The following is a 23,942-nucleotide window of genomic DNA, read 5'->3' as shown; positions in this document are numbered from 1 at the left end:
TCCCGGGGTGAGTGTGCTGTAGGTGTGTGCGTGCTCCCGGGGTGAGTGTGGTGTAGGTGTGTGAGTGCTCCCGGTGTGTGTGCTGTAGGTGTGTGCGTGCCCCCGGGGTGAGTGTGCTGTAGGTGTGTGCGTGCTCCCANACTGAGTGAGGCCGCCTTCCCTGGCCCTCCATCCCACCTGGGTGTTGTGTGGCTTTTGGGCTCAGCCATGTGGGGCACAGGCTGGGGACCGACTGTGGCCCTGTTCAGTGCCCTGGGGCTGGGGGCTGGTGGAGGGCCCAGCAGAGTCAGACCTTGTCCGGGGCTCAGCCAGGTCGGGTGCCTGCCCCCTGCTTCTTCCCTGCCAGTGTTGCTCCCTTGCCCCCCCTCCCTGGTTCTGGGTTCCAGAACCTTCCCAGCCCTGGAGTGGGGTAGGAGGTGAAGGCTACTGGACCACAGGTGCAGGGCCAAGTGGCCGGCCGGGGTGAGTCCTGGGTACTTAGCAGCACTGGCACCCCTGTTTCTGGGACCAGGGACCCAGTGGGGAAACTGAGGTCCGCTCTGGCATGTGGGTGCTGGTGAGCAGGTGTACACGTGCGGACTGCGGGCACAGGGCACGGTGCTGGGGGGCCGTGCCGGGCACGGTGGGGGCTGGCGGCAGTTGGTGAATCAAGATAGATTTTCAGGGCTGCGCGGGCGAGGCGCTCATCAGTCTCCCCGCTCAGTTAGCATCCTGGGGAGCGGCAGCTGGCGGGATGGGAGGCACTCCATCAGGGGCCGACAGCTCCAGACTGGCGCGCAGGCGGGTGGGAGCGAGCGGCCCGGGACGGCACGGGTGGTGGGCTACGCGCAGCCCCCGGAGCCTACTCTGCTTGTGCCCACCCGCTGCACTGGCGGAGAAGGGGTATCTGTGGGGGACTCCCAGCCACCAGGGGCACGAGCAGTGTCCACACGAGGCCTGACCGCAGCCTTCCCAGCCCACCGTCTTCATGGGCTGGGGCGGCTCGGCGGAACTGGGCGGAGATCCTGCTAAATGCTGTTGGGGCACAGGGCAGGTCACTGGCCATCACTCAGGTCCTCCCTGTGCCGGCGGTGTTGGACCTGGAGGTGACCCCCCCATCCGCCTGCAGCCGGGCAAGCCCCCCACGGCCGGTGGACGGGTGGCGTGGAGCAGAGGGAGGGCTGGCTCTGTGGCCACACCCAGAGGTCCTTGGTGGGTGGGGAGGGGCTGGGCGGGGAGCACAGTGGAGGTGCCCGGTCCTGGATGGGTGGGGCCTTTGCTCCTCCCCCTCCCCTGGGGCTTAGCTGGGAGGGAAAGGTGGGGCCCAGAGCTTGGGGACCCCAGCCCCCCCCCCGAGACCTGCTGCCCAGTGGCCCCTGTGATAAAGCAGTTGTCTAATTAGTAAGTTCTCCGTTGTTCAAACTCCTTGCTCTGCAAAATGTAAATGAAACATTTTTTTTCTGGGTGTCAGTATGAAAAATGACAGTCGCTCGGATATCGCAGAGGACATCTGCTCTGCTTAAGTGTGAACGCTTGTTTATGGCTGATGTGGCGAAACTTTGGGGAAAACTTCCCCGTGTACCTGGGTAACCCATCGTGGGCTGCGGGGGTCAAGGGTGGTAGGTCGCAACCCGAGGACCTCACAGACACCTCCTGGGTCTGGCTTCACCGTGGGGCCCTGGACAGGGAGTGCTGTCACATGGACAGTGAGAGGCTGTCCCAGTGCCCAGCCTGGGGGGTTGGGCCCTGAGTCTCACTCACTATCCCCTCAGCGCCGCACACCAGGCTCCAGCCTGCAGGCCGCGGGCCAGCTGTGGTGGTGGACAGTCCACTGGCCACGGTCACTGTAGTAACTGGCTGGCCCCAGGTGGGTGGGGAGAGCTCAGCCCTGATACCCTGGTGGGTGGCCTCCCAGCCACCGCCTGCCCGCCATGCTGGGAGTGAGGGGCAGGGGACAGGGTCCCAGGGTTAGGGTGTCCTGCCTGCTTGGGTGCAGCGAGCTTCCAGCCCGCCGCAGGGACAGAGTTTCTATGACGAGGTGGAAGCAGGTGCCGCGGCCCCTCACTGCCCGCGTGTCTGCAGGGGAGTACATCAAAACCTGGCGGCCCCGCTACTTTCTCCTCAAGAATGACGGCACCTTCATCGGCTACAAGGAGCGGCCCCAGGATGTCGAGCAGCGAGAGTCCCCTCTCAACAACTTCTCTGTGGCTCGTAAGTGCCTGCGGTCACGCTGGGGCTACAGCCGGGTACTGCTGGGTGCAGGGGGCCAGCCCTGGCTGGACAGGTGGGCAGGGTGCCAGAAGTCCTCTGTGCCTGGCAGCCCCCATGCTGACATCCTCCAGGCCTCCATGTCTGGGGCCAGCAACAGCCAGGGATGAGGTGGGGCAGGGCTGCCTCTGAGTCACCGTGGGAACTGGTGAGTGGCGGGTTCTGGCTGGTGAGAGCTTTTGGTGCTGAGTCCCAAGGCTGGCGACCCTGGGGCTAGGGAGACCTGGCCATGGAGCTGGGCTGCCGGGGGGCAGGGGGGAGGATGCTGAGCCAGGCAGGCCTTCCAGCCTCGTCTCTGTTTCTGGTCTAGCTGCTCTGGAACCTGACTCTGCGCTGGGGCTGCCCAGGACACAGGCCGGGTGGGGGCAGGAGGGTGAGGGAGGGGCTCATGAGTGGACAGGCCTCCTGGTTCCCTCTTGGGATGCCCTCAGGTGCAGAGCGCGGTGCCTGCTGTGGGGGTCTGGGTTCCGCCCTGGGCTCCTGCACACATCTCCACTCTCTGGCTCACTCTGCCTTCCCTGCTGTTCAGCCTGGGGGCCTGGGGTCCTCCAGCTCTCTGCATCGCCTGGGGCAGGTTCCGGTCCAGGGTCTCCGGAGGAGGGAGCACGGGCTGACGGGGTTGGGGGGGCACATGGCTTCCATGACTACAGGAACATAGAGGAGGGGCGCTCCTAGACCCTGGCTGTCCTGCCCACCCTCCCAGTATACCTGGCACTGTGATGCAAGGGCAAGGGGCATGGCCAGTATACCCTGGCCTGAGGGCTTCTGTCAGGGAGGTTCCAGCCTGGGGGTCTCCCAGGGAGGCTTCACCGTGACCTGGGTCCAGCAAGTTCTGATTCCCTCCTTGCCCTCCAGCCTCAAGCTTCCATAAGGCAGCTGTTCGAGTAGGGACCCCAGGGTGAAGGAAGACCAAGTAGGCAGGCACCGTCGTCCCCTGCAGCCTGGTGGCCATGTGGGCTCCCCCTGGTGCCTCCTTGGCTGGGGCTGGGCGGGCTTCAGGGTTCCGGAAGGAGGCTTGGCTGGGGTGGGTGCCACCTTGTTGGCAGGGGCGTGGGGACCCTCAGGAATGTTCTGTATAGGCACAGTGCAGAGGGGATGAGGGGGCTCTGCAGAGGCTCACAGGCTCCAAAGGGCTGCCTGAGCGGGGGGGGAGGGGCTGGGTCCTTGAAACCGGGCCATAGCCCAGCTGAGCTCCAGCCAAGGCACAGAGACATGGGACAGGGAGGTAGCTGGGCTGGGGCCTCTGCGGCCAGGGGCTTTTCCTTGGGGATGGATTCCGGGTCGGGGGACAAGAAGTCAGGCTCTGAGATGGGTGCCAGGCACCTAGGTCCTGGGAAAACCTGGTCTCTGATGAGCGAGTAGGAGGTGGGTGTGCAGGACGGAGAAGACCAGCCACAGGGTGTTCTGTCCCCCACCCCCTGTTGACACAGGCCACCCTCCCCATAAGGCTGGCCCCAAGCCCCCTCCTGGCTCCCAGCCCTGATGGGCCACTGCCTTACACCCTGCTGAGCCCAGTGAGGGCTCAGACACTGGAATGTTGGAAACCCTTGTACTGGCCCTGGGCCCCCTCTCCGCTCTCACAGGCTGGGCCAGTATCAGCCTAGAATTTCTCAGTAGCACCCCCGACTGCCTCACCCCTCTGGGGCCTGGTGCATCCCCACAGTCCCTGGGCTCCTGGTGTGTGCACGCATTCCAGGTGTGTGTGAGCATGTGCCGTTGTGTGCATGCTCCCGGGGTGAGTGTGCTGTAGGTGTGTGCGTGCTCCCGGGGTGAGTGTGGTGTAGGTGTGTGAGTGCTCCTGGTGTGTGTGCTGTAGGTGTGTGCATGCTCCCGGGGTGAGTGTGCTGTAGGTGTGTGCGTGCTCCCGGGGTGAGTGTGGTGTAGGTGTGTGAGTGCTCCCGGTGTGTGTGCTGTAGGTGTGTGCGTGCCCCCGGGGTGAGTGTGCTGTAGGTGTGTGCGTGCTCCCAGGGTGAGTGTGCTGTAAGTGTGTGAGTACTCCTGGTGTGCACGCATTGCAGGTGTGTGCGTGCCCCTGGTGTGTGTATTCATGTTCCTGCTATGCATCTGGAACCCCCAGCCTGTTGGGGGGGGTTGCCATCAGTGTGGTGTGCGTGCAGTCCGAGCAGCCTCCAGGGTGGCTCATGTCCTCCAGCCCCCTGCCAGGACAGGCGGCCTCTCTGAAGGCTGAGTCACCACTAGCCTTTACCCGGGGATTGGCCCTGCCTTGAGGGGGCAGGGGGCCGGCAGTCGGGGCAGGGGGCCGGCAGTCAGTGCCGGGAAGATGGCGGGAGGTTCCCGCTCAGGGGCCAGCTGCTTTCCCTCCTGCCGGCCCCTCCCTGGGGCACCCATACACCTCACCGTCTGGCCAGTCGAGCTGCGGCCTGGCCTGCAGCCTGGGCTCAGAGACTGAAGGACCAAGGGAGATGATGGCAGCTGACCCAGCCTCAGCCGTCCCCACGGGGGCACCTCACTGCTCTAGAGCTCGGTGTCTGGGCTGGAATAGGGGTCCAGCCCCATTTTACAGGGAGGGGAGCCAAAGCTTGGAGTGGATACGGGAGAGGGCCTCCCATGACCCAGTGGTGGGGTCCTGGGGGTGGGGGCAGGTGGGCCGTGTGGGTGGGGGTGTGTGCAGACACTCACCTGCCTGCACTGCCCCCAGAATGCCAGCTGATGAAGACAGAGCGGCCCCGGCCCAACACCTTCATCATCCGCTGCCTGCAGTGGACCACGGTGATCGAGCGCACCTTCCACGTGGAGACACCCGAGGAGCGGTACGGGGTGGACACGCGGGGACGGGCGGGGTGCCGGGGCTCTCTGCTCCCTGGTGGAGGGCACACCACCCTGTGGGGAGCAAGGCTTGATGTCCCCAGTGTCCAGGCCCGCGTCACGGGGCCTGACCTGCCGGCCCTGCAGGGAGGAGTGGACAACTGCCATCCAGACGGTGGCCGACGGGCTCAAGAGGCAGGAGGAAGAGATGATGGACTTCCGGTCGGGGTCGCCGAGCGACAACTCCGGCGCCGAGGAGATGGAGGTGTCCCTGGCCAAGCCCAAGCACCGTGTGGTGAGGCCCTCCCCCAGCTTGGGGGGGCCTGGCGGTCCCAGTGTGGCCACGGGGAGCCCTGTGTGGGAAGTGAGGCAGGGAGGCGGGATTGTGGGGGGCTGGGGTCCCCCTGACCCCCGGTGCTGGCCCGCCGCCCTGCAGACCATGAACGAGTTCGAGTACTTGAAGCTGCTGGGCAAGGGTACGTTTGGGAAAGTGATCCTGGTGAAGGAGAAGGCCACGGGCCGCTACTACGCCATGAAGATCCTGAAGAAGGAGGTCATTGTGGCCAAGGTAGGGCACAGGGCAGGGGCCTGGCTGGGGGCAAGCGGGGAGGCAGGCAGCTCACCTGGCCCCGTCTTCTAGGATGAGGTTGCCCACACGCTCACGGAGAACCGCGTTCTGCAGAACTCGCGGCATCCCTTCCTGACGGTGAGCCCTGGAGGGCCCGCGAGCCCATCTCCCACGGACCGGGGCTGGGGGGCTTCAGAGCTCAGCTGAGGGTGGGCACACCTCCGAGGAGGGCCGGGGGTGGAGGCGCCTGATGTTGGGAGGGGGTGGGGGCTTGTTTCCTTCCGCTGGTGCACTCAGGGTGGGTGCCCTGAGTGTTTCTCTGCTCTGCCTGAGGCCCTGGGAGTCCCCCGAGCCCCCATGCCTACGGTTCTGCACACCACCTTCCGGCTGCTTCCCCTTTGAGGCTCGAGTGTGCAGGGTCCCTGTCCTGGGGGTGCTCAGCCCAGGATGGGTGTATGGAAAACCGTTAGCCTTCATGAGCGTCCTGGGCTCAGCTGGTCCTGGGAGGTGTGGTAAGAGCTGGTCCGCGTGGAGTGGACAGGCTGCCACCCCCCACCCGGGCTCTCCCTGGGACCCCCCGGCCCCTGTGACCTTCTGCTCAGCATGGTGTCCTCATCCTGGGAGACCGCCTGGCTCAAAGCAGGGGCAGAGCAGAGAAGGCCTGTCCTTCTCTAAAGTGCCTGTTCCTTAAAATAGTTTCTTATGAGAAGTAACCGACATTTTTAAAAGGTCTCATTTTTTTTTTGGCCCAGACTCATTCATATGGTGGTTTTATGTCATTTGCATCAGCTTGCCCCTCTTCCTCGTGTCCAGGCTGTGTGTCCTTCCCTCCCCCTCAGTGCACTCCCACGGCCACAGCACCGCTGTCACACACCACAGCGACGCCGGGGTCTGCACATGCCAGCCCCTGACCCTCTGCCCTGGCAAAGGCATCTCCCTCCTGGGGGTTCTCCACGGGGATGGGGGTCATGTGGTGTGGCCGGTCCCGTCTGCCTGAGGTCTGTAGCTGGCCTCTTGTCCCATGTTTTCCATGAACGGGGCTCATCCCTGGCTGCTAGTTTAGTTTCAGCATCGGTCACTTGTGGGGACGACTTGGTCATTGGGCCTTTCCTTTTAGAGCCAGGCTGCCTGTGGTGTGAGGTAGGAAGGTGGCCGGGAAGCTCTGCCCTGGGCATGTCCTCCCCTTGCCAAGGGTTCTCCCAAGCTGCTGCCCTGCCTCCCATCCTGGGGGCCCAGAGCCTGGAGGGAAAACTTCCACAGAGTCAGCAGAACCTGCCAGCTTCTCTGGTCCTAACTGGCCTGAGACTTGGTACAGAGCCCATGTTGCACATTCTTCAAGAATGGCCTGTGGGCATCGGGGCTCCTGCTGGGTCCAGGGCCCACGGTACCAGCCCTGCTTCCCTTGTAGGCCCTGAAGTACTCCTTTCAGACCCACGACCGTCTCTGCTTCGTCATGGAGTACGCCAACGGGGGTGAGGTAGGGTGGCCGTGTGGCCCGTGCGGGGCTGGCCTTCCCTGAGCCTTGGGTGTCCGCTCCCCGGCGCAGGGGCTGCGTGGTGCCCGGCCCGCAGGGTCTCAGGTACGGGGCGGGGGGTAGGTAGTTTGCTGCGGCCCGCGGCGCCTCACCCCCCTGCCCCGCAGCTCTTCTTCCACCTGTCCCGGGAGCGCGTGTTCCCCGAGGACCGGGCCCGCTTCTACGGTGCCGAGATCGTGTCTGCCTTGGACTACCTGCACTCGGAGAAGAACGTGGTCTACCGTGACCTCAAGGTGGGTGGGTGGGAGTGGCAGGGGCTGCAGGGTGGTGGGGCGGGCTGGCGCTGACCTGGAGGCCACCCCCCACAGCTGGAGAACCTCATGCTGGATAAGGATGGGCACATCAAGATCACTGACTTCGGCCTGTGCAAGGAGGGCATCAAGGACGGGGCCACCATGAAGACCTTCTGCGGGACGCCCGAGTACCTGGCCCCCGAGGTGTGCCCCTGCTGTATCCCCCGGGCGGCCCGGGACCCCATGGCCCCAGGCGGCCCGTGACCCCATGCCCCCGTGCCCACAGGTGCTGGAGGACAACGACTATGGCCGGGCGGTGGACTGGTGGGGGCTGGGCGTGGTCATGTACGAGATGCTATGCGGCCGGCTGCCCTTCTACAACCAGGACCACGAGAAGCTCTTCGAGCTCATCCTCATGGAGGAGCTCCGCTTCCCGCGCACGCTCAGCCCCGAGGCCAAGTCCCTGCTCTCGGGGCTGCTCAAGAAGGACCCCAAGCAGAGGTGAGCCGCACAAGCCCCCATCCCCCGTTTCCCCTTGGGACGGCGATACAGCTTGCAGGCCACAGCGACGGCTGATGTATGATGTCCTCTGCCAGGGCTGGCTGGGGCCAGACGGGCACCTTGACCCCAGCCTTGCAGCCTCTCTCACACCTGCTTGGAAGGTGTGAGACCCCTTCCGTGCCGGCAGCATCTGCCTTCCCCAGCGTCCCGCAGGAGCCGGGGCACGGCCCTTGGCACGGTGCTGTCCACAGCCCCCCCGAGGGGCTGCACCACCCACACCGCCCCAAGACCGTGCGGTCACCCTCGCACTGTGCTCCCCCCACACTGCCCCCCGCTGCGCGGAGACCCCCCCCCCAGCGGGAGGCGCGCCCGGTGAGGGGCCTGGGGCCTGGGGCCTGGGGCCTGAGCCGGGCTGGTGGCAGCACCTGTCGTGTTCCCGCAGGCTCGGAGGGGGCTCGGACGACGCCAAGGAGATCATGCAGCACCGCTTCTTCGCCAGCGTCGTGTGGCAGGATGTGTACGAGAAGAAGGTGCGTACGCTCACCCGTCCGCACCCGTCCCTGGCCTCTCCCCGCGGCCCTTCCCCAGGCTCACAGGGTCTGCACTGCAGGGTTTCCTCCTGAGCTCTGTGCACGGACCTCCCTCCGTCCAAGGCTCGGGAAGAGCTACGTAGGCGTGGACTCCCCAGACAGGGCACCGTGTGCCCGACGCTGCCTGCTGAAGCCTGGCAGTGCAGTGGGGGCACTAGTGCCGCTCTCCCACTCCCTCCCTCTGACCTCAGTGCCTCCTGCTGCAGGGAGAGCCCAGGCCTGCTCTCGGAGCGCGCGGGACTATGCAGGCTGGGGGCACAGCACCTGCTTGTCTGGCGCAGGAGGGAGTCCCTCCCAGGAGTGAGGCCTGCACACATCCCTCTGCCCTTTGCCCTTGGAGGGATGTGGGAGTGCCAGGTCCAGACTGGTGGGGTGGCCCAGCAGGCTCAGGAAGGCTGTACCAGGGTGTGCAGGGCACCCTGTCACCGAACAGACTTCCACCTGGTTTCCATCCTGCCCTCCCCATGCATGCCCGTTGCCAGCCACACGCTGCCGGCTGGGCCTCTGTCCTGCCTGCAAGACAGGGAACCCCCGCTCTGCCCAGCTCCTGTCCACTTCCCTGCCTGCCGAGAGCCCAGCTGCTGCCCAGCCTTGACCAGAGACCTTACTAGCTCATGAGGGGCAGCCTTGGAGTAGTTGGGGGCAGTGCTTGCCTATAGGGCCCTCCTTCCACGGGTCCGTCCCCCACACTACAGGCCTCGCATCTGCAGCCTGACTCCGCTGGCTGTGCTCTTGTCCGTGCACCGCAAATGAGGCCAGCCAGGCCTTGCGCTCAGGACTTGTCCCTTCCCCGTTCTGCAGAGAAGAAGGCCTGGTCTCCTCCTCTGGTGGGAAGTTGGGCAGGGAGGGCCCTGGGAGCCCTGTGTGGGTTTGGAGCCTGTCAAGTTCACCTCGTACTCCAGCGCTATCTGGCTCCTACTTGTGTCCCCTCCTCCCCCAAGCCACTGCATGGGACTACTACTCACTGGCCCTGGTGGGGATGGGACTGTCCCTTTATCATAAATTATCAAAGTGGAAGCCCCTGGCAGCTGGGCTGAATGGCACCTGAGGAAGGGACTGGGAGCCCACCCTATCCACCCTGTACCGTGGCATCCCTCTTCATCTCCTTCCTACTTCATAAGAGAACCAGAAAGAAAGTGAAGTGGGCTAGAAAAGAGAATGGACTTGTCTCCTTCTGCCTGGGGCCCTGCAGAGCGGGTCAGCTGTGGGGGCCACTGTGAGCATGGCCCGGCCTGCCCTGGGGGAGGGGCACGCCTGCAGGGCTCCAGGCCGCCACCCTCCCTTGTGTGTCTCCCTGCTGGAGCCCTGTTCCATGGCCTCCATGTGGCCTGGAGACAGGAGGCATTTCCTTGGGGGGGGCCTCAGGTCCTAGGGGCGGTGCAGAGTGCAGCCTGTCACCTGCCTCCCTCCCCCCTTTGTCCCCTACAGCTCAGTCCACCCTTCAAGCCCCAGGTCACATCAGAGACAGACACCAGGTATTTTGATGAGGAGTTCACGGCTCAGATGATCACCATCACGCCACCCGACCAAGGTGAGGGGGCCACCTCCTTGCCCACCCCCAAGCCTGCTTCTTTTCTCTTCAGAAGCCTGCAGTGTTCCCTTGTGGGAGGGTGGTGATGGGAGGGCGCCGTTTGGCCTTGGCAGTGAGAGGGTCTGGGAGGCAAGCCCTGGGGCCTGCCTCAGTTTCTCTGGATGCACAGCAGCCGCTCCCAGTCCTGGGGTCTGAGCAAACGTCCCACCCACCCGGCTGCAGGTGACAACATGGAGGGTGAGGACAGCGAGCGGAGGCCCCACTTCCCGCAGTTCTCCTACTCGGCCAGCGGCACAGCCTGAGGAAGGCCAGCCGGCCGCGCCGCTCCTGACGGCGGCTTCGGGGGACGGGGAGGACGCCCCGCAGGACGATTTGTGTCCCGTGTTTCTTTCCGGATGTGTTTGGGAGGAGCCATGCCGCTCCTCTGGGCAGGGATGGGAAGACCTTTCGTGCTGTGGCCGGGCAGCCGGCCGTGAAGGGGTCATCCTCCCTGTCAGCCAGGCCAAAGGAAAGGTGGCCTGCAGGCTTTTTTAATTTATTTCATCTAGGTCTCCAGACATGGCCTTGGCCGTCAGAACGATTAGGTTCACATAGGAAAAGGTTGAGGACCTTATGCAGCCACGTGCAATTGGGGGTCCGGGTGCGCCCTGCCTGTGGCCCCTCCGTCCCTCCCGCCAGCTGTCTCCGCCCAGCCTGGGGGCACCAGCAGCAACCTGGTTATGGCACGCTGGCCTGGTCCCCTCTCTGGGGCAGGCCAGGCCGGGCTCGCCCGAGAGGCAGAGGAAGGAGGTTGCAGTCTGTTGCTGTGTGTTATGCTGTTCACATGCATTTTGGGGTTTTTAATCATAGTGACAAGAAAGCCCCTCCCTCCCACCCTTTTGTCCCTTCGGGCCATCTCCCGTCGACGGTGTCCCCAGGCAGCACTCGTCCTGTGGAGCAGCTTCACTGGCCCGCCATGCGCCCAGCGCCCTCCAGAAGGGCCTTCAGGGCACCCAGATGCCATGCTGCACCAGGGCGCTTTTTACATCCAACTTTACTATTTTTACTATTATGAGACTTTCCCTCCAAATTCAATAAACACTGCTTTTCAACTCGGTGGCTTGTTTTGGGGGGTGGCAGGTGAAGAGCGTGTGGGCTGGCCGGTGTGTGTGGCAGGGGAGCCCCGATCGGCCTGCCCGAGGGAGGACGGCCCTCCCTGGCGGGGCTCAGGGAGCGGGGAGATGCCCGGGCTGTCCACACGCCCAGCGGGGTCACCCCTGCACAGCCCAGGAGCCCTGGGGGAGGTCACACAGCGAGTCTGGGACTGCGGGGGGGAGGGGCGCAGGTGGCGGAGATCCAGTCGCCCAGCGGGACGCGCTGCAGGCGCCCCCTGGTGGATGCCGGTGGCCGCTTGCTCGGCGCGCAGGAGCCCCCCGCCCAGCAAGCGACGGTGGAGGAAGTCTGGGAGCCTTGGCTTCCTCATCTCCCCCGTGGACTCACCCCTGCAGGTGTGGCCAGGGTGCCGGACGTGTATGGGTGCTGGGGCATAGGCCTGGAGGTTGGGGTGGGGGCACATCTGGAGCAGCCCCCCGTCACAAGAGGATACAGCTTTTTTGGAACCACATAGACACACACACCAAACACTACCCACTAAAGGGCGTTTGGAGGTAAGAGACGTCCAGCTGTCACGTGTTAAAAGGGGCATCAAATCAGAACCCTGTGCGCTGTCAGTGCGAACACAGAGCGGAGCAGCCGCTGAGGGCGAACGGTATGGCGGTTCCTCAAGAAATCACACACGATAACCACATAGCCCAGCAAGTCCACGTCTGGGTCTGCACCCGAAGGCCTGAAAGCAGAGATCCCGTCACCTGTGTTCACTGCAGCACGATTCAGTGGCCAAACCGCAGATGAAACCCGAGCGTCCATAGTGGGTGAACAGATGAGCAAAACGAGGCCCATCCATTCCCAGGACTATCACCCAGCCTTCAGAAAAGGCCCTTCTGGCTCCTGCTACGACATGGTTGGACCTTAAGGACATGATGCTGAGGGGAACAGGCCAGTCACGGAAGGACAGGCACTAGGACTCCACTCCCACGAGGGCCCTGAGGAGTGAGATGCATGGGGAGGGAAAGTAGATGGCGGTGCTGTGGGCTGGGGACTCGGGTTTGCAAGATGAAGAGTTGCAGAGACGGACGGTGAACGTATTTACTGCCACTGAACCTACCCTTTAAAATGGTTACGATCGTTGAATTTTATGTACCCCATAACACAGACAAGGAAAAAAAGTCCACCATAGAAAATACAGTGATACCCTTCCGTTATCCTTAAACTTTGAGCAAACGGTGGCTCGAATGGCAGGTGTGGTGTGGAAACCGGGGAGGGGCCCATAGCCTGGAGTCAGTGTCAGGCGGGCCCATCCCTTCCCACAGGTGACGGGATGCTTTTGGTCCCAGGAGAGGGGTCAAGGGCATGGACACAACACACCACCGTCTCAGGTGGGGGGAGCTGAGGAATGAGTGAACACCCTGACATTCTAGGTGGGGGCAGTGAGGGGCGCAAAGCAGATGGGCACCTCGGATAGAAAACTTACGGGAGGGGCGCCTGGGTGGCACAGCGGTTGAGCTTGTGTTCCCTCTCTCTCTGTCAAATAAATAAATAAATAAAATAAATAAAAAAGAAAACTTACAGGAGGCCATCCTGTCCCGGCCGGACCGCCCTCTCCCGGCTCACACCTGCTCTTACCAGCACCTGGCAGCTTCTGGAGGGACGGGATGGAAACCTGCACTCAGCACCTGGACTGCCCCCTCGACCCTTGCGGCAGGTGTGTGGGAACAGGCTGTGGGCCTGACCGGTGATGTGGGGTGTGTCCTGCTTTCCAGAAGCTGCCAGCCCCGGGACATCTGCTCAGAGACAGTGTATCGTCCTTTGGGTTTTGTGTCTTTATACCTAAGGTGAACTTCTGTAGACGAGAGGAGGGTCTCTTTTGCTGTCTCGGGACAACCCGACCACCTCTGGCCTTTACTGCCTTGACTGAGGTGCTGGGTCTGCTCACACTGTAGGCGGCTGTGGGTGGGACTGAGCTTACGAACCCTCTTGCTGTTCTGTGTCCCGTTTGTTCTTTGTTCCTTCTTTCGTCTTTCCTCACCCGATTTTGGAGTAAAAGACTTTTTTCAAACGCCCAACTTCTCTCCTTTATTGGCTTGTTTTACCAGTTTTCCAACTGATGCTCCTTTTCTGCTGCAGGATCTGGCCCACTGGGATGCCGAGTTGCACGAAGGGCCCCAGCCCAGTGGCTTTGGGATGGACAGTACACACCTTGTATTTCTGCTGTCAGGGCCTCACCTGCAAGGACAGGACAGGGCACACTCCATTCCCAAGTTCTGTGCTCCTGCCCCACGCTCTGCATCCACAAACGTCAAAACCCCTAAACAGGCTATGACTTCTGCTTTCAAGAGTCAACTGACACTTGTTTTTTTTAAATACAGGTCCATGTGCAACTGTGCAGAATGACACCACAAGCCTTTTTATTTTTAAGATTTTATTTATTAGAGAGCGCACGCACAGGAGTGAAGATCAGAGAGAGAAGCAGACTCCCCGCTGAGCAGGGAGCCCAATGTGGGGCTCGATCTCAGGACCCTGAGATCATGACCTGAGCTGAAGGCAGATGCTTAACGACTGAGCCACCCCGGTGCCCCAACCACATGCCTTTTTAAATTTTTATTTTTTAAAAGATTTATTTTTTAAAAGATCTTATTTATGTGAGAGAGAGAGAGAGAGAGACAGAGGGAGTGGGGGGAGTGGCAGAGGGAGAGGGACAAGCAGACTCCCCCCCGAGCAGGGAGCCCGAAGTGGGGCTCAATCCTAGGACCCTGAGGTCATGACCTGAGCAGAAACCAAGAGTCGGCGGCTTAGCTGGCCGCGCCCCCAACCTCAACGAGCGTGCAGCTCAGCGGCACCACATACACCCCGCTGCTGTTGTGCAGTCCTCACCATCGCCACCCATGTTCCCAACTGAAACTGTCCCCAGGAAACACTGACCCCTCCCCCGACCGTGTCTATGACCAGAGTCCTTGAGGGGCGTCATGAGTGGGATCACACAGGCTTGGTCCTCCTGTGCCAGCTCAGGTCATGGAGTCCCACGTCCTGACAGTCCATAGCACGTGCCAGGACCCCCTTCCACCCCGAGGCTGGACACCCACCCCCCGGCACAGACGGGCCACTAGCCTGCTGACGAACACCCAGGCTGCCCCCCACCCCCGCTGACCACGGTGACTCACGCCGCAGTGAACACGGGGTGCACACGTCTGTTCGTGTTCCTGCTTTCGGTTCTTTTGTATAAACACACACACTAGACGGACGTCCGCATCCTACAGCAGTTCTCTTTTTCACTGTTTGAGGAACCACCACACTGTCTTCCGCAGCGCCCGGCCATCTTCTGCTCCTCCCAATGGCGCACGAGGCTTCCAGTTTCTCCGCATCCTTGCCCACGCTGGTTTTGTTTTCTTAATAATGGCCATCGGTGTGGGCTGCTATCTCCTTGTGGTTTTGATTTGCATTTCCCAAGCGGCCAGTGTGACGTTGTGCTTACTGGGGTTGCGGCCTGCAGGTGGACACCTAGGAGGCTCCAGGGCCTCCGCAGGCAGCCAGACAAGAGGAGGCGGTCCCACGATGAGCATGGCCAATGGACAGCTGTCTCCAGTGCTCGTGGCCCCGACGACTGCACTTTAGCCTTCTCGCCTGTGCGTGGTCCTCCCATCGGAACTTCAGTGGTTTCTATGCTCCACCCACGGCAGTAAATCACAGCCTGGGCCCAGCTCCAGCCTGCCACCCTGCTGTCCTCTGAGAATCACGCCCCACTGTCCCCTGGACACGTCCCTGCCCACACACAGGATGCTGAGAACGTCCTGGAGACTCTCGCACCAGGTGAAGGAGACCCACAGCCTGCTTGCGTGTAACCTCTCCTGGCCTTCTCTTCTGTCTTCCTGGCCACCCTACTGCAGCTCCTGTCAACTCCCCTCCCTTCAGGCCACACAAACTGCACTGCCCAAATGCAGTGGGACACTGCCCAGCTGGCCACGACTCCCAGAGAGCAGAGGCCGTCAGGTCATCCAGAGCCCGGGCCATGGACGCACCTGAAAAACCAAGTGGACACCCAGATGAGGGCAGGTAGCGGTGCCATCTCACGGACAGTTTGGGACGTGACGCCAACGTCCCGAGCTGCTCCGGCACGACGGTCCTGCACTGTGGAGCCAGATGACCTGGGTCTAAATCCTCTCTCATCATCACTGGCTAGCGAAGTGAAGGACCCGACTTTGGATGCCCGTTTCCCATCCATAAAATGGGGATGAGCGGGAACACACGTCACCCGAAGCTCGGAGGGACAGCATGAGCTGCCGCGTGTGGGCGCCAGGCACGGAGGGCCTGCACACCACCTGGTGGGACACACGTCCCAGGAGGCTGCACCCCCAGAACTGCTGAGCAAGGCCTCTGGTCCAAATATAAAGGGATTTATTCACTTCTGCCCTCAGTACAAAATATAAACTAGACCCCCCGCCCCCGTTCTGCAGCATCAGCACCTGTGCGGCCCATCCGGGAGGGCGGTCGTCCGCTCTGGCCCTCAGGCCTCGAACATGGCACAGCTGGCACAGAGCACCGTCTCGTGAACGTCACCGCAGCTGCAACATCACAGAGAAGAGAGAAGAAGTGTTTTGGGGGGCTCAGTTGTGTCCCCCTAGGTTGATATGTTGTGGTGCTGACCCCCAGTCCCTTGACCTTATCTAGGGATGGGGGGCCGTGAGCTGCAGACAGAACTAGTTAAGATGAGGCCCCACTGCAGACGGGTGGGCCCTTACCCCACAGGTGAGGCCACTGGGAGAACAGTGAGGTGCACCCACAACCCCCGGACCTGTGGTCAGCAACCCCGACACCCCAACCCTGGACTTCTGGCCTCTGGAGCGCGAGAAGCGCTGTCTACGCCGCCTCTGCGTGGTGCGTCACAGCAGCCCCAGCGGACTGAGACGGCCGACGGTCCCCCCGCGGCCCGCCCTGCACAGAAACCTCCCAGTATCTGGCTAGGATTTCATGCCACAGTGGTTCAGTGAATGGCAGGGAAGATTCATCAGGAGAGACCCCGCAAGGACAAGAAATTGGCAGCATGCTCCAGAACACACAGAAAATGCGCCAGCAAGAGGCAGAGTTGCCTGCCACGCGGCAGGGAAGACACTAAGCCCGAGGCCCACAGCACAGGACTCGTCGAGGACGACTGGTGAGGCAGGATGATGGCCGCTGGGCTGCGATCTAGTGAAAGCAGAGCCCTGGCACAGCACCCAGCTCTGCGGCTCCCGGCACCAGGACCCGAGGGGCCACGCCTGAAGGGGAAGGGGCAGCAGGCCCAGGCTGACTTCTATACCCGGGGAAACCACTTCGGCCTCGTGACCCGGAGCGCGACCTGTTTGTAAAACGGAGCAGAGAGCCCAGCCCCCAGTTGCGTCTGAGAAATGGACGCCCCCCGCGCCCCCATCACAGGGTGAACTGTGTAGGTAGCTGGGGAAAAAGCAGGAAGCAAAGGCCAGGAGGACACTGTCAGGACAGGAGAAGGTTCCCGCGTACGGGTGGGCGGTAGGAGAGCTCCAGGCAACTCTCTTTCTCCCTTAACCTGCCCTGCTGCCAAGCTGGGTCCCTCCCCACGTGAGACGGCCTCGGGACACGGGGGTCTAGCCCTCTTTAATCTGCACAGAAACAGGAAGGGGAGAACAAGCCGGCAGAAGCAAAGGAAAGAGTATTCCACGTGCACAACTGGCCAACATACAACCCCAAGCTGGACTGCAGGGGAGCTCCCAGTGCCCACCCCGCCTCGTGCCGCTCACGCCAGGCTCTGCTGGCTGGCCCACCTGAGCTGGGTTTCTGCATTCCGCGGTTGGCTTTAGACTGTAGCGACTACGCTAGTTTGAGGCTTACACAACCAGCTTCGAGTCTGTGTGGGGACCTCGTCTTACACCCCCACCCGGCAGCCAACAGTGGCCGCTGGGGTGGGACGGGTACCTGGCGCCGCCCAAGGAGGTATGGGATTCAGCCAGCGGAGGCAGACACGCACACTCAAGTCACAGACTAAGCCAACACTCCGTTTCAGCTCATGATGGCCAGCAAGCAACCACACCCACACCCATCCCTGCACCTGCTCCCACCCGTTTCCTCCAACAGCGAGCACGCTAACAGGAAAAACCGCGTGAGACGGTCCTAACGTCAGAGCCTGAAAGGTCAGCTCATGAAGTTGTTATGACAGAAGACCACAGGCAAAGGCAGAACTGGCAGTCTACGCGATCTGGGTTCCCTTGAGGAGAGACCAGCCGTAAGAAAACCTTCCAACCAGGTGAAGAAGCTCTCGGCACCATCGCATCCCCAGGGGCAATGCCGGACAGGCCACTCTCCCAACCGCCAGACCCTCAACTGGACTGGGGTGCTCATGCGCCTGCATGGGCACCCATGGTCGAGCACTTACTCCACAAGGGCGCACAGGCCGCAGGCCACAGCCCCACAGCTGCAGCAGATGTGCACGCACCGCCCGCACAGGGCACGCTCACACTGGCCACACACCGCCTTCCCGTCCAGCGCTCGCACGCACGAGGAGCAGGCTCCGGTCGCTGCCCTGGACAGGTCTGTGAGGAAGAAATGCCACCTGTCAGCCCCGCAGGGAATCTCAAGTGCTGGAGGCTGTGGGACCACTGTCTCCCCGCCTGTGGACAGAGGGCTGATCCGACTCCCTGCACGCATCTACCACTGGGTCCTCCTGACAACCTCCAAGAAAGCATGGCCCAGAGACCCTTGTTCATTAGGGAGACCCCGGGTGCCCAGGAGCATGTTAGAGGGTGGTTTCTGTGACTCTAGGCTAAGCACTTCTTCTGTCCTGCTNATCCCATAACGCCGGGATCACGCCCTGAGCCGAAGGCAGACGCTCAACCGCTGTGCCACCCAGGCGCCCCTCTATCCTGCTATCTAGATGTCGGTACTGGAAGGATCAATTCCTCCATCAGTGGCTTGTATCGGAGCTCTCATGGCCTTTGTCTTGTGTCCAGCACCTGTGTCTCAAAGTGTGGCCCCGTATCCCTGGTTAACAAAGAGTTCTGGGCCCCAGTCCAGGCCCTGGGCTTTTAGCCAGCAACAAAGGAGGTGGTCTGAGCTGCATACCACACAGGGGCCTGACCAGCGGTTCCCACCCGGCTGGGACTCCACGTTTCGCTGCAAGTGGAGAGCAGGCAGTACACCAAGGGGTTTCTACTCCTTTCCTGGCCCCCAGCTAGAAGCTGTTTCCAACCCCAGGCCCCTGACGTCAGGGGGCCTCCTGGTGCTCACCAGCCCCTCAGACCCTGGGCCAGCTCCTGCCCGTCGGGGGAAGGAGAAGCCCCCAGGCAGACAGTGTCAGGAATGAAGGGCAACACACTTGTCACATCCACCCTTAGTGCACAGCTGGGAAAGCGCCTGCTGTTGGCTTCACTCACCAGCTTCAGCAGCCTGGGCTTGGCTCCTAGTCAGTCGGCCGTCTTGTCCGATCAGCATCTGTCCACGTGCAGCCCGGAGGGCCTCTGTGGGGCCAGGCTTCGGGGACTCTGGCAGGTCAACGATGGCACAGCTCTCCTCCCACAAATGGTCCATGTAGGCCTGGGCCCCTCGAAAAAGGAGTTGCTTGGTTTTCTCTGGGGAAGACAAATCAGTCCCAGTGTTCACACCCCTGCAGTGTGAAAGCCCTGCACAGCCACCTCGTCCTTCAAGCTGGCTGTGGCCAGGCCTCCTTTGTGCTCTGTCATCCAGTCGTCCCCAGCCCATGCTGCTCCCTGGTAAGCTGCGACCACTCTAGCTTCTTGCCCCTCCTCACCCAGGCTCAGTGGCCACCTCCTCCAGGAAGATTCTGGACCATGCAGCCCTAACCAGGCTCCTTCTCCTGATCTTCCACATGGTTCTCAGAACATGTGGCCTCACCTCACTGCTGTTTCTCTCCTCCCCAGCACCCTGCAAGCTGGCTGAGCAGGACACAGAGAGAGCTTTGCACTTCAGATCACTAATTCAAGCCAGAGGCTCAGAGCTGAGCCTACAACCCCAGCCAGTGTATACCCCCCTCACCGACTAGAGCTGCTGGCAAAAGACAGGGCAGCAGCTGGCTCCTGACAGAGGTATCATAGAACTTTCCAGACCCCGGTGGGCCCTGGACACCCCCACCCTGAGAGCTGAACGGGCTGCTCAGCACCCGTGGCAGTGGCTTTCCATCAGGGCATGTGTCAGTCATCCAGGGGCTTTCACAAGATCAAATGCCCAACTCCAGACCCCAAAATGCTTTGTGGTTTTCTGCCTTGTCTCCACAGAGCCAGGGCAGAGATTTTAGAAGCTACTGGCTCTGTGTGATGACGGTGACAGGAACGACAGTTACCAGGTAACGCAAACGAGGGGCTGATGACAGCTCCTTGTCCTCCAGGCCCTCTCCGAGCCTTATCCTGGGATGGAATGGGGGAGGGTGTCCTGTGCTGCGGTTAATGCTTGTCTTCTACGGCTTGTCATCCAAGCAAGGTAAAGAGGTCAGGTGACATTGCGGGCTGGAATGCCCAGGGTGGTCAACGAGGAGGATAAAGAGTTAGACTGACTTAGCCCCCATTTGTTTTAAATTCTTCTTCGGCTGGCACAGTGGTTTTGAGCGTCCCGACAGGGTGCACACTTGCAGTCCTGCCACAGTCCCGCAGCTGCACTCACTTTTATCACTTGCAGGGCCTCAGAGAGTTTCACTTGCAACCCAAGTGTGCAAGGAAGGAAAGGGCAGAACAGCTGCTGTGGGGTGGGGGCGGTAGCAGGGGGAGAACCGGGGTCTCCCAGGGGGCTCTTCCCCACATGCCCCATGCACGGCAGCTCCGTGCAATGACAAACACTCTGTGCTCCGCAGGCACAAACACTGTGATCCAAACCACTAGGTGAGGTAAGCTCCACTCCGGAGCCGCCTCCGCGTATCAGCCACTCCAGGGATGACCGAGAACGCACGTAAACATCTGCGCCACAAAGCCAGAAGAGAAGACCTGCTGCAGCTCACTGCCCTCACATTTCAGCTTGAACTGGACCTTCCAGTCACCCTGAACCCAACTGCACTGTCCTGCTTCCTGGCCTTTGCACACTCTGCCCCTCTGCCTGGAATTCCTCTCCCCCCCCCGCCCCCCGCCTATCGACTCCTGCTCGGCCTGCAGGATCGTGCGTAGACTCTGCGGGCCCACGAGACCCGTGCCCGCTGGGTATCCCTTCCCCTGCGGGTCCCCCACTAGACCAGGGAGCTCCCGGCAGGCAGGGCCTCCCGCGCAGCACGAGGGTTAGGATGGGTGCCGGCGCCCTGTCACTCCATCGGGACGCGACGCTCTCCGACCCCCTGCGAGGCTTGAGACCCGGCTGTCCTCGGAGCAGGCTTAGCTCCTGGCCGAACTCGCAGACCCGCGGTGCGCCGGCGGGAAGCGCGGGCACGCAGGCCTCTCGCGGGCTGTGACCAGCGCAGGTGGGCCTGGGCGCGCTCACGCCGGCTCCCGCGGCCTCTCAGCTCCCGGGAGCGCGGCCTGCGGACACCGCCGGCACAGGCTCCCGCGGGCGGGAGGGTACCCCGCACTCACCGAAGATCTCCCGCGAGTGCTGCTCGGCGCATACGCCGCGGCTCAGCTCCCTCTGGCCAACCCGGACCTTCAGCTGTAGCGGGGCCGCGTCCGCGAAGGGATAGCCCCGCTTGGGCATGGCCGCGGGCCGGGAGCGGCGCAGCTCAGCCGCGCGTCTCGCCGCGACCTGTGGCGTCACAGCCGCGCGCCAACGGGGCGCCGCGCTGGATAGGCCGGGGGCTAGGGCGGGGGCGGGGCTCGAGTGCGGCGCGGGATAGGGAGGAGGTGAGGGGGGGCGGGGCTTGAAGGCGGTTCGGCGCGGGATAGGCTGGGGTCGAGGGCGGGAGCGGGACCCGGCTGCGCGGGAAAAGCCGAGGGAGAGGGCGGGGCCGGCGTTCGAGCCGGCGAGGGATGGGCCGAGGGCAAGGGGGTGGGGCGGGGTTCGAAGGAGACGCGGCACGGGATAGGCGGAAGACAACGGTAGGGGGCGGGGCTCGAAAGCGGTGCCTCGCTGGAGTGGCCCGGGACGAGGGGGGCGGGGCTCGAGCGCGGCGCTGCGCGGGATAGGCCGAGCGTAGATTGGAGGCGGAACCGGTGCGCCAGGGGCGGGCCTTATGGGAGGCTCGCCGCGGGATAGGCCCGGGGCGACCCGGAGTCGGGACGAGGCGTGGCTGAATGGGCTGGGGCCACGTTGTTGCGGGGGCGCTCGGCTTGCTGGCGCTGGCGGGACGGGTGTCTCAGGTTTTTGCAGGCGGTGGTCCCTATACAGCTGTTGAAGCCGGTTATATTCCCTTGTTTAAGTGACGACAGTTGGAGGACGATTCCCGTTTTCCTAACTTTTAAGTGGGAGGGAATCCTAGTCCTCACGGAAGTGGGCAGTGCCGTCCGGCCGCCTGGACGCGCGGAAGGCGGTGCCGGCCGCGGTTCCGGACAGACGTCACTTCCGGCCGCCGGCGGGAGGGAGGAGCTAGGGGCCGCCGGGGGCTGCGTGGGTCCGCGCTGCGGGGACCTGCCGGGGTTTTGGCTGGAGCCCTGCGGGTCTTGGGACGTTCTCTAGGGGCTTTGTGTCCGGATGCGCCAAGCGGGGTTAAGGGGGTGTGTGGGGGTCCAGCCGGCCTCGTGCCACCTGCTGGCCCCGCACCCGGCCGGGCTTGCGGCGGTCACGCGCTGTCGCCGGCGGGGCGGCCCTCGGGGCCTCGCTGCGCCCTCGGCTCCTCTTGCGAGGGCCCCCAGGCGACCTCCGTGCTTCAAGCCCCCGAAAACGGAACCGCTGCGCGATGGGCAGCCCCACTCCTGAGTCTAGGGAGGAGGCGTGATCCCTGTGGGGTCAGATCGTGCAGCCCTCTTCGCAGGGGCCAGGACGCGGAGCCGCCCGCCGCCGTCCTGCCCGGATGTCCTGCCCGCATGACCGCAGAAGGAGGGCGCGGCCGGAGCAGGCATCCAGGGCACTGTCGTTCAGCCACGGAAAAGGAAGGACGTTTGCAGAACATGCAGGAACGTGGAGGGCGTTATGCGAAGTGGACTAAATCAGAGAAGGACAGATACTGGACGATCTCACTAAGACGTGCATTCTCCAAATCGTCAGACTCCCAGAAACAGCAGACGGTGGTTGCGGTGGAATGGGGCTGGGTGGGAAGTGGGGGAGATGCTGGTCAGAGGTGGACCCTCTGTGCGGCATGATGACCCTGGTTAACAACACTGCTGCTTGGAGGTTGCTGAGAGAGGAGACCTAACTGTTCTCAGCATAACAGCAGCAACGACACGATGGGGTGAGGAATGTGCTAACTGACCTCCTTGTGGTAGAGATTGCGCTCTGCGTGTATCAGATCGGCACACCGAACATCGTAAACTCCCACAGCGTTACCTGTCAGTCATTTCTCAGTGCTAGGAAGTAGTTAATTACCCCCCTTAAGACCTTATCTCCAAATAGTCACATTACGAGGTACCGAAAATTGGGACAACATGGGAATTGAAGGGGGACGCAATTCAGCCTGTCAAATGCCAAGCTCTGCTCTAGGCTCTCGGAGTGGCGTTGAGTACAGTCAGTAGGGTCCCTCCCCCTGGTGGGACAAATGTCACAAAAGGGGAAGGACACCTGCCCTGCCGGCCCTGGTGAGGAAGCTGGTGCCAGGGAAGAATCATCATCCCTGGAAGTTGGTCTTTGATGTAAAACGCTACAGACACCCGGAGGACACTGCCCGCGGCTGCCTCAAGACTTTGTCTAGAGGTCGAAGAGAATCAACAACTTGTCTTCAAGTGAAGGATTTAGCAGCCACTGCAGGATAGAGGTTTGAAAGCCTTTTTTGCAGCTAATTTAAATTGCAGGTTAACCTTACAGAGCCACACTTGTACCATTTTCTGCAGAACGAAATGATTTCTTTCTTTTGAAAAATGCCTACCCCAGTTGACTGTCAAAGGCGTGCATCTCTGTTGTGGCAAGACACGGCCAGAGGGCCGTCTCATACGGAGAAGCGTGTGGGGTCCAGTGTCGTTGAGGGGGCGGCACCTCTTTCCGGAAGAACCTACCCCTGTCTTGGGGCTCTCCTCCCATCCCTCTCTCCGGCTTGGAAGGAAACTCAAAGAACAGTTTCTGCTGGTGCTTCTCACCCCTGCCTTCAAGCAGCTGTCCTCCTCACTGACTGGAAGGCCCAAGGAAGCTGGTCGTAGCCCGTTTTCCTGGCTTCTTTCGTATCACTGTAGACTGTTCCTGGCACCGTTTGGAGCAGTTCGCTAGTGTGCATGGAGTCACAGGAGTTTCAGAATTGAGCCTGCTCACTAAAGACGCTGTCACATGGTTCGCATCTCTGCAGTGTGAGCCAGCCGGACTGGAGCTCACTGGACCCGTGTGGCCCTTGGGAAGCAGGCCCTGTGGGCACTTGACCCATTTCCATGAGCCCAGACGTCAGGTTACAGGGCTGGGACTTAACCCTGACAGACTCTGGGTCTCCCCATCTAATTCCTTCCCTCTCCCCAATGATATCGAAAGGGAGGTTATTTTTCTAAATTTACCCCAGACTCTGAAGAGTTGTTCAAGGAGGCTAGTCTGCTTCCAGTGGAGACCACGGTAAGCTCGTGGCAGCTATGGCCACGTAAGAAGTGACAATCCCGTGGCCTCCAGAGGGATGAAGGCAGGTGTCTGCAGCTGATGTGAAGAGGGGCTGCTGGGGGGCTGCCTCCGCCCCACGCAGGGGGCTTAGCACTAAGGGGGCGCTGCTGTAACGGTTCCCTTTTGGGAAGCACTGACTGCCTGTGGTCTCTCCTGCCTGGGCCGAGTCCGGTGCCCATCTAAGCAAGCCAACAACTCGGCTTTGTGGTACCGGAAATGTGCGCCACCCGGACTGTTGTCACCACCAAAGTCAAAATGAAAAGACAGTCAGAACCAGACA

At 62.1% G+C, this 23,942-nt stretch overlaps 2 protein-coding genes across 3 annotated transcripts in view; one reads left to right on the top strand and one right to left on the bottom strand.

The window, feature by feature from the left end:
- Positions 1 to 11,064, top strand: part of AKT1 (AKT serine/threonine kinase 1) — a 27,767-nt gene extending 16,703 nt beyond the window's left edge. Inside the window, exons 1-12 of one of the 2 annotated variants that reach the window (XM_034642002.1) lie at positions 1,995 to 2,190; positions 4,907 to 5,018; positions 5,161 to 5,308; positions 5,450 to 5,581; positions 5,654 to 5,719; positions 6,990 to 7,058; positions 7,223 to 7,348; positions 7,424 to 7,552; positions 7,635 to 7,849; positions 8,292 to 8,379; positions 9,868 to 9,970; positions 10,193 to 11,064. In XM_034642002.1, the coding sequence (XP_034497893.1) occupies positions 2,010 to 2,190; positions 4,907 to 5,018; positions 5,161 to 5,308; positions 5,450 to 5,581; positions 5,654 to 5,719; positions 6,990 to 7,058; positions 7,223 to 7,348; positions 7,424 to 7,552; positions 7,635 to 7,849; positions 8,292 to 8,379; positions 9,868 to 9,970; positions 10,193 to 10,272 (1,449 nt within the window). In that variant the 5' untranslated portion in view covers positions 1,995 to 2,009 and the 3' untranslated portion in view covers positions 10,273 to 11,064. Of the gene's footprint in view, positions 1 to 1,994; positions 2,191 to 4,906; positions 5,019 to 5,160; positions 5,309 to 5,449; positions 5,582 to 5,653; positions 5,720 to 6,989; positions 7,059 to 7,222; positions 7,349 to 7,423; positions 7,553 to 7,634; positions 7,850 to 8,291; positions 8,380 to 9,867; positions 9,971 to 10,192 lie in introns of those variants that run through there. The other variant, XM_034642003.1, reaches the window with a different exon arrangement.
- Positions 11,065 to 15,440: 4,376 nt separating this feature from the next.
- On the bottom strand, positions 15,441 to 20,762 carry SIVA1 (SIVA1 apoptosis inducing factor). The gene is made up of 4 exons (XM_002928830.3): positions 20,578 to 20,762; positions 18,445 to 18,639; positions 17,448 to 17,604; positions 15,441 to 15,624 (listed from the first exon to the last, which is right to left on the bottom strand). The coding sequence occupies exons 1-4, from the start codon at positions 20,693 to 20,695 to the stop codon at positions 15,567 to 15,569; spliced, it is 528 nt and encodes a 175-aa protein (XP_002928876.1). The 5' UTR covers positions 20,696 to 20,762; the 3' UTR covers positions 15,441 to 15,566.
- Between the last annotated feature and the right edge of the window lie 3,180 nt (positions 20,763 to 23,942).

The sequence above is a fragment of the Ailuropoda melanoleuca genome, chromosome 14 (genome assembly GCF_002007445.2).
Source record: "Ailuropoda melanoleuca isolate Jingjing chromosome 14, ASM200744v2, whole genome shotgun sequence".
In the NCBI taxonomy this organism is placed as follows: domain Eukaryota; kingdom Metazoa; phylum Chordata; class Mammalia; order Carnivora; family Ursidae; genus Ailuropoda; species Ailuropoda melanoleuca.
This window is presented reverse-complemented; position numbering and strand designations above follow the sequence as displayed.

Excerpts from the sequence above, each read along its gene's own strand:
- SIVA1 (XM_002928830.3), bottom strand. The coding sequence starts at position 20,695 with ATGCCCAAGCGGGGCTATCCCTTCGCGGACGCGGCCCCGCTACAGCTG. Across the intron at positions 18,640-20,577 it reads GCACTCGCGGGAGATCTTCG|AGAAAACCAAGCAACTCCTT; the intron begins GTGAGTGCGGGG and ends TGTCTTCCCCAG. Across the intron at positions 17,605-18,444 it reads AGCCCAGGCTGCTGAAGCTG|ACCTGTCCAGGGCAGCGACC; the intron begins GTGAGTGAAGCC and ends TCTTCCTCACAG.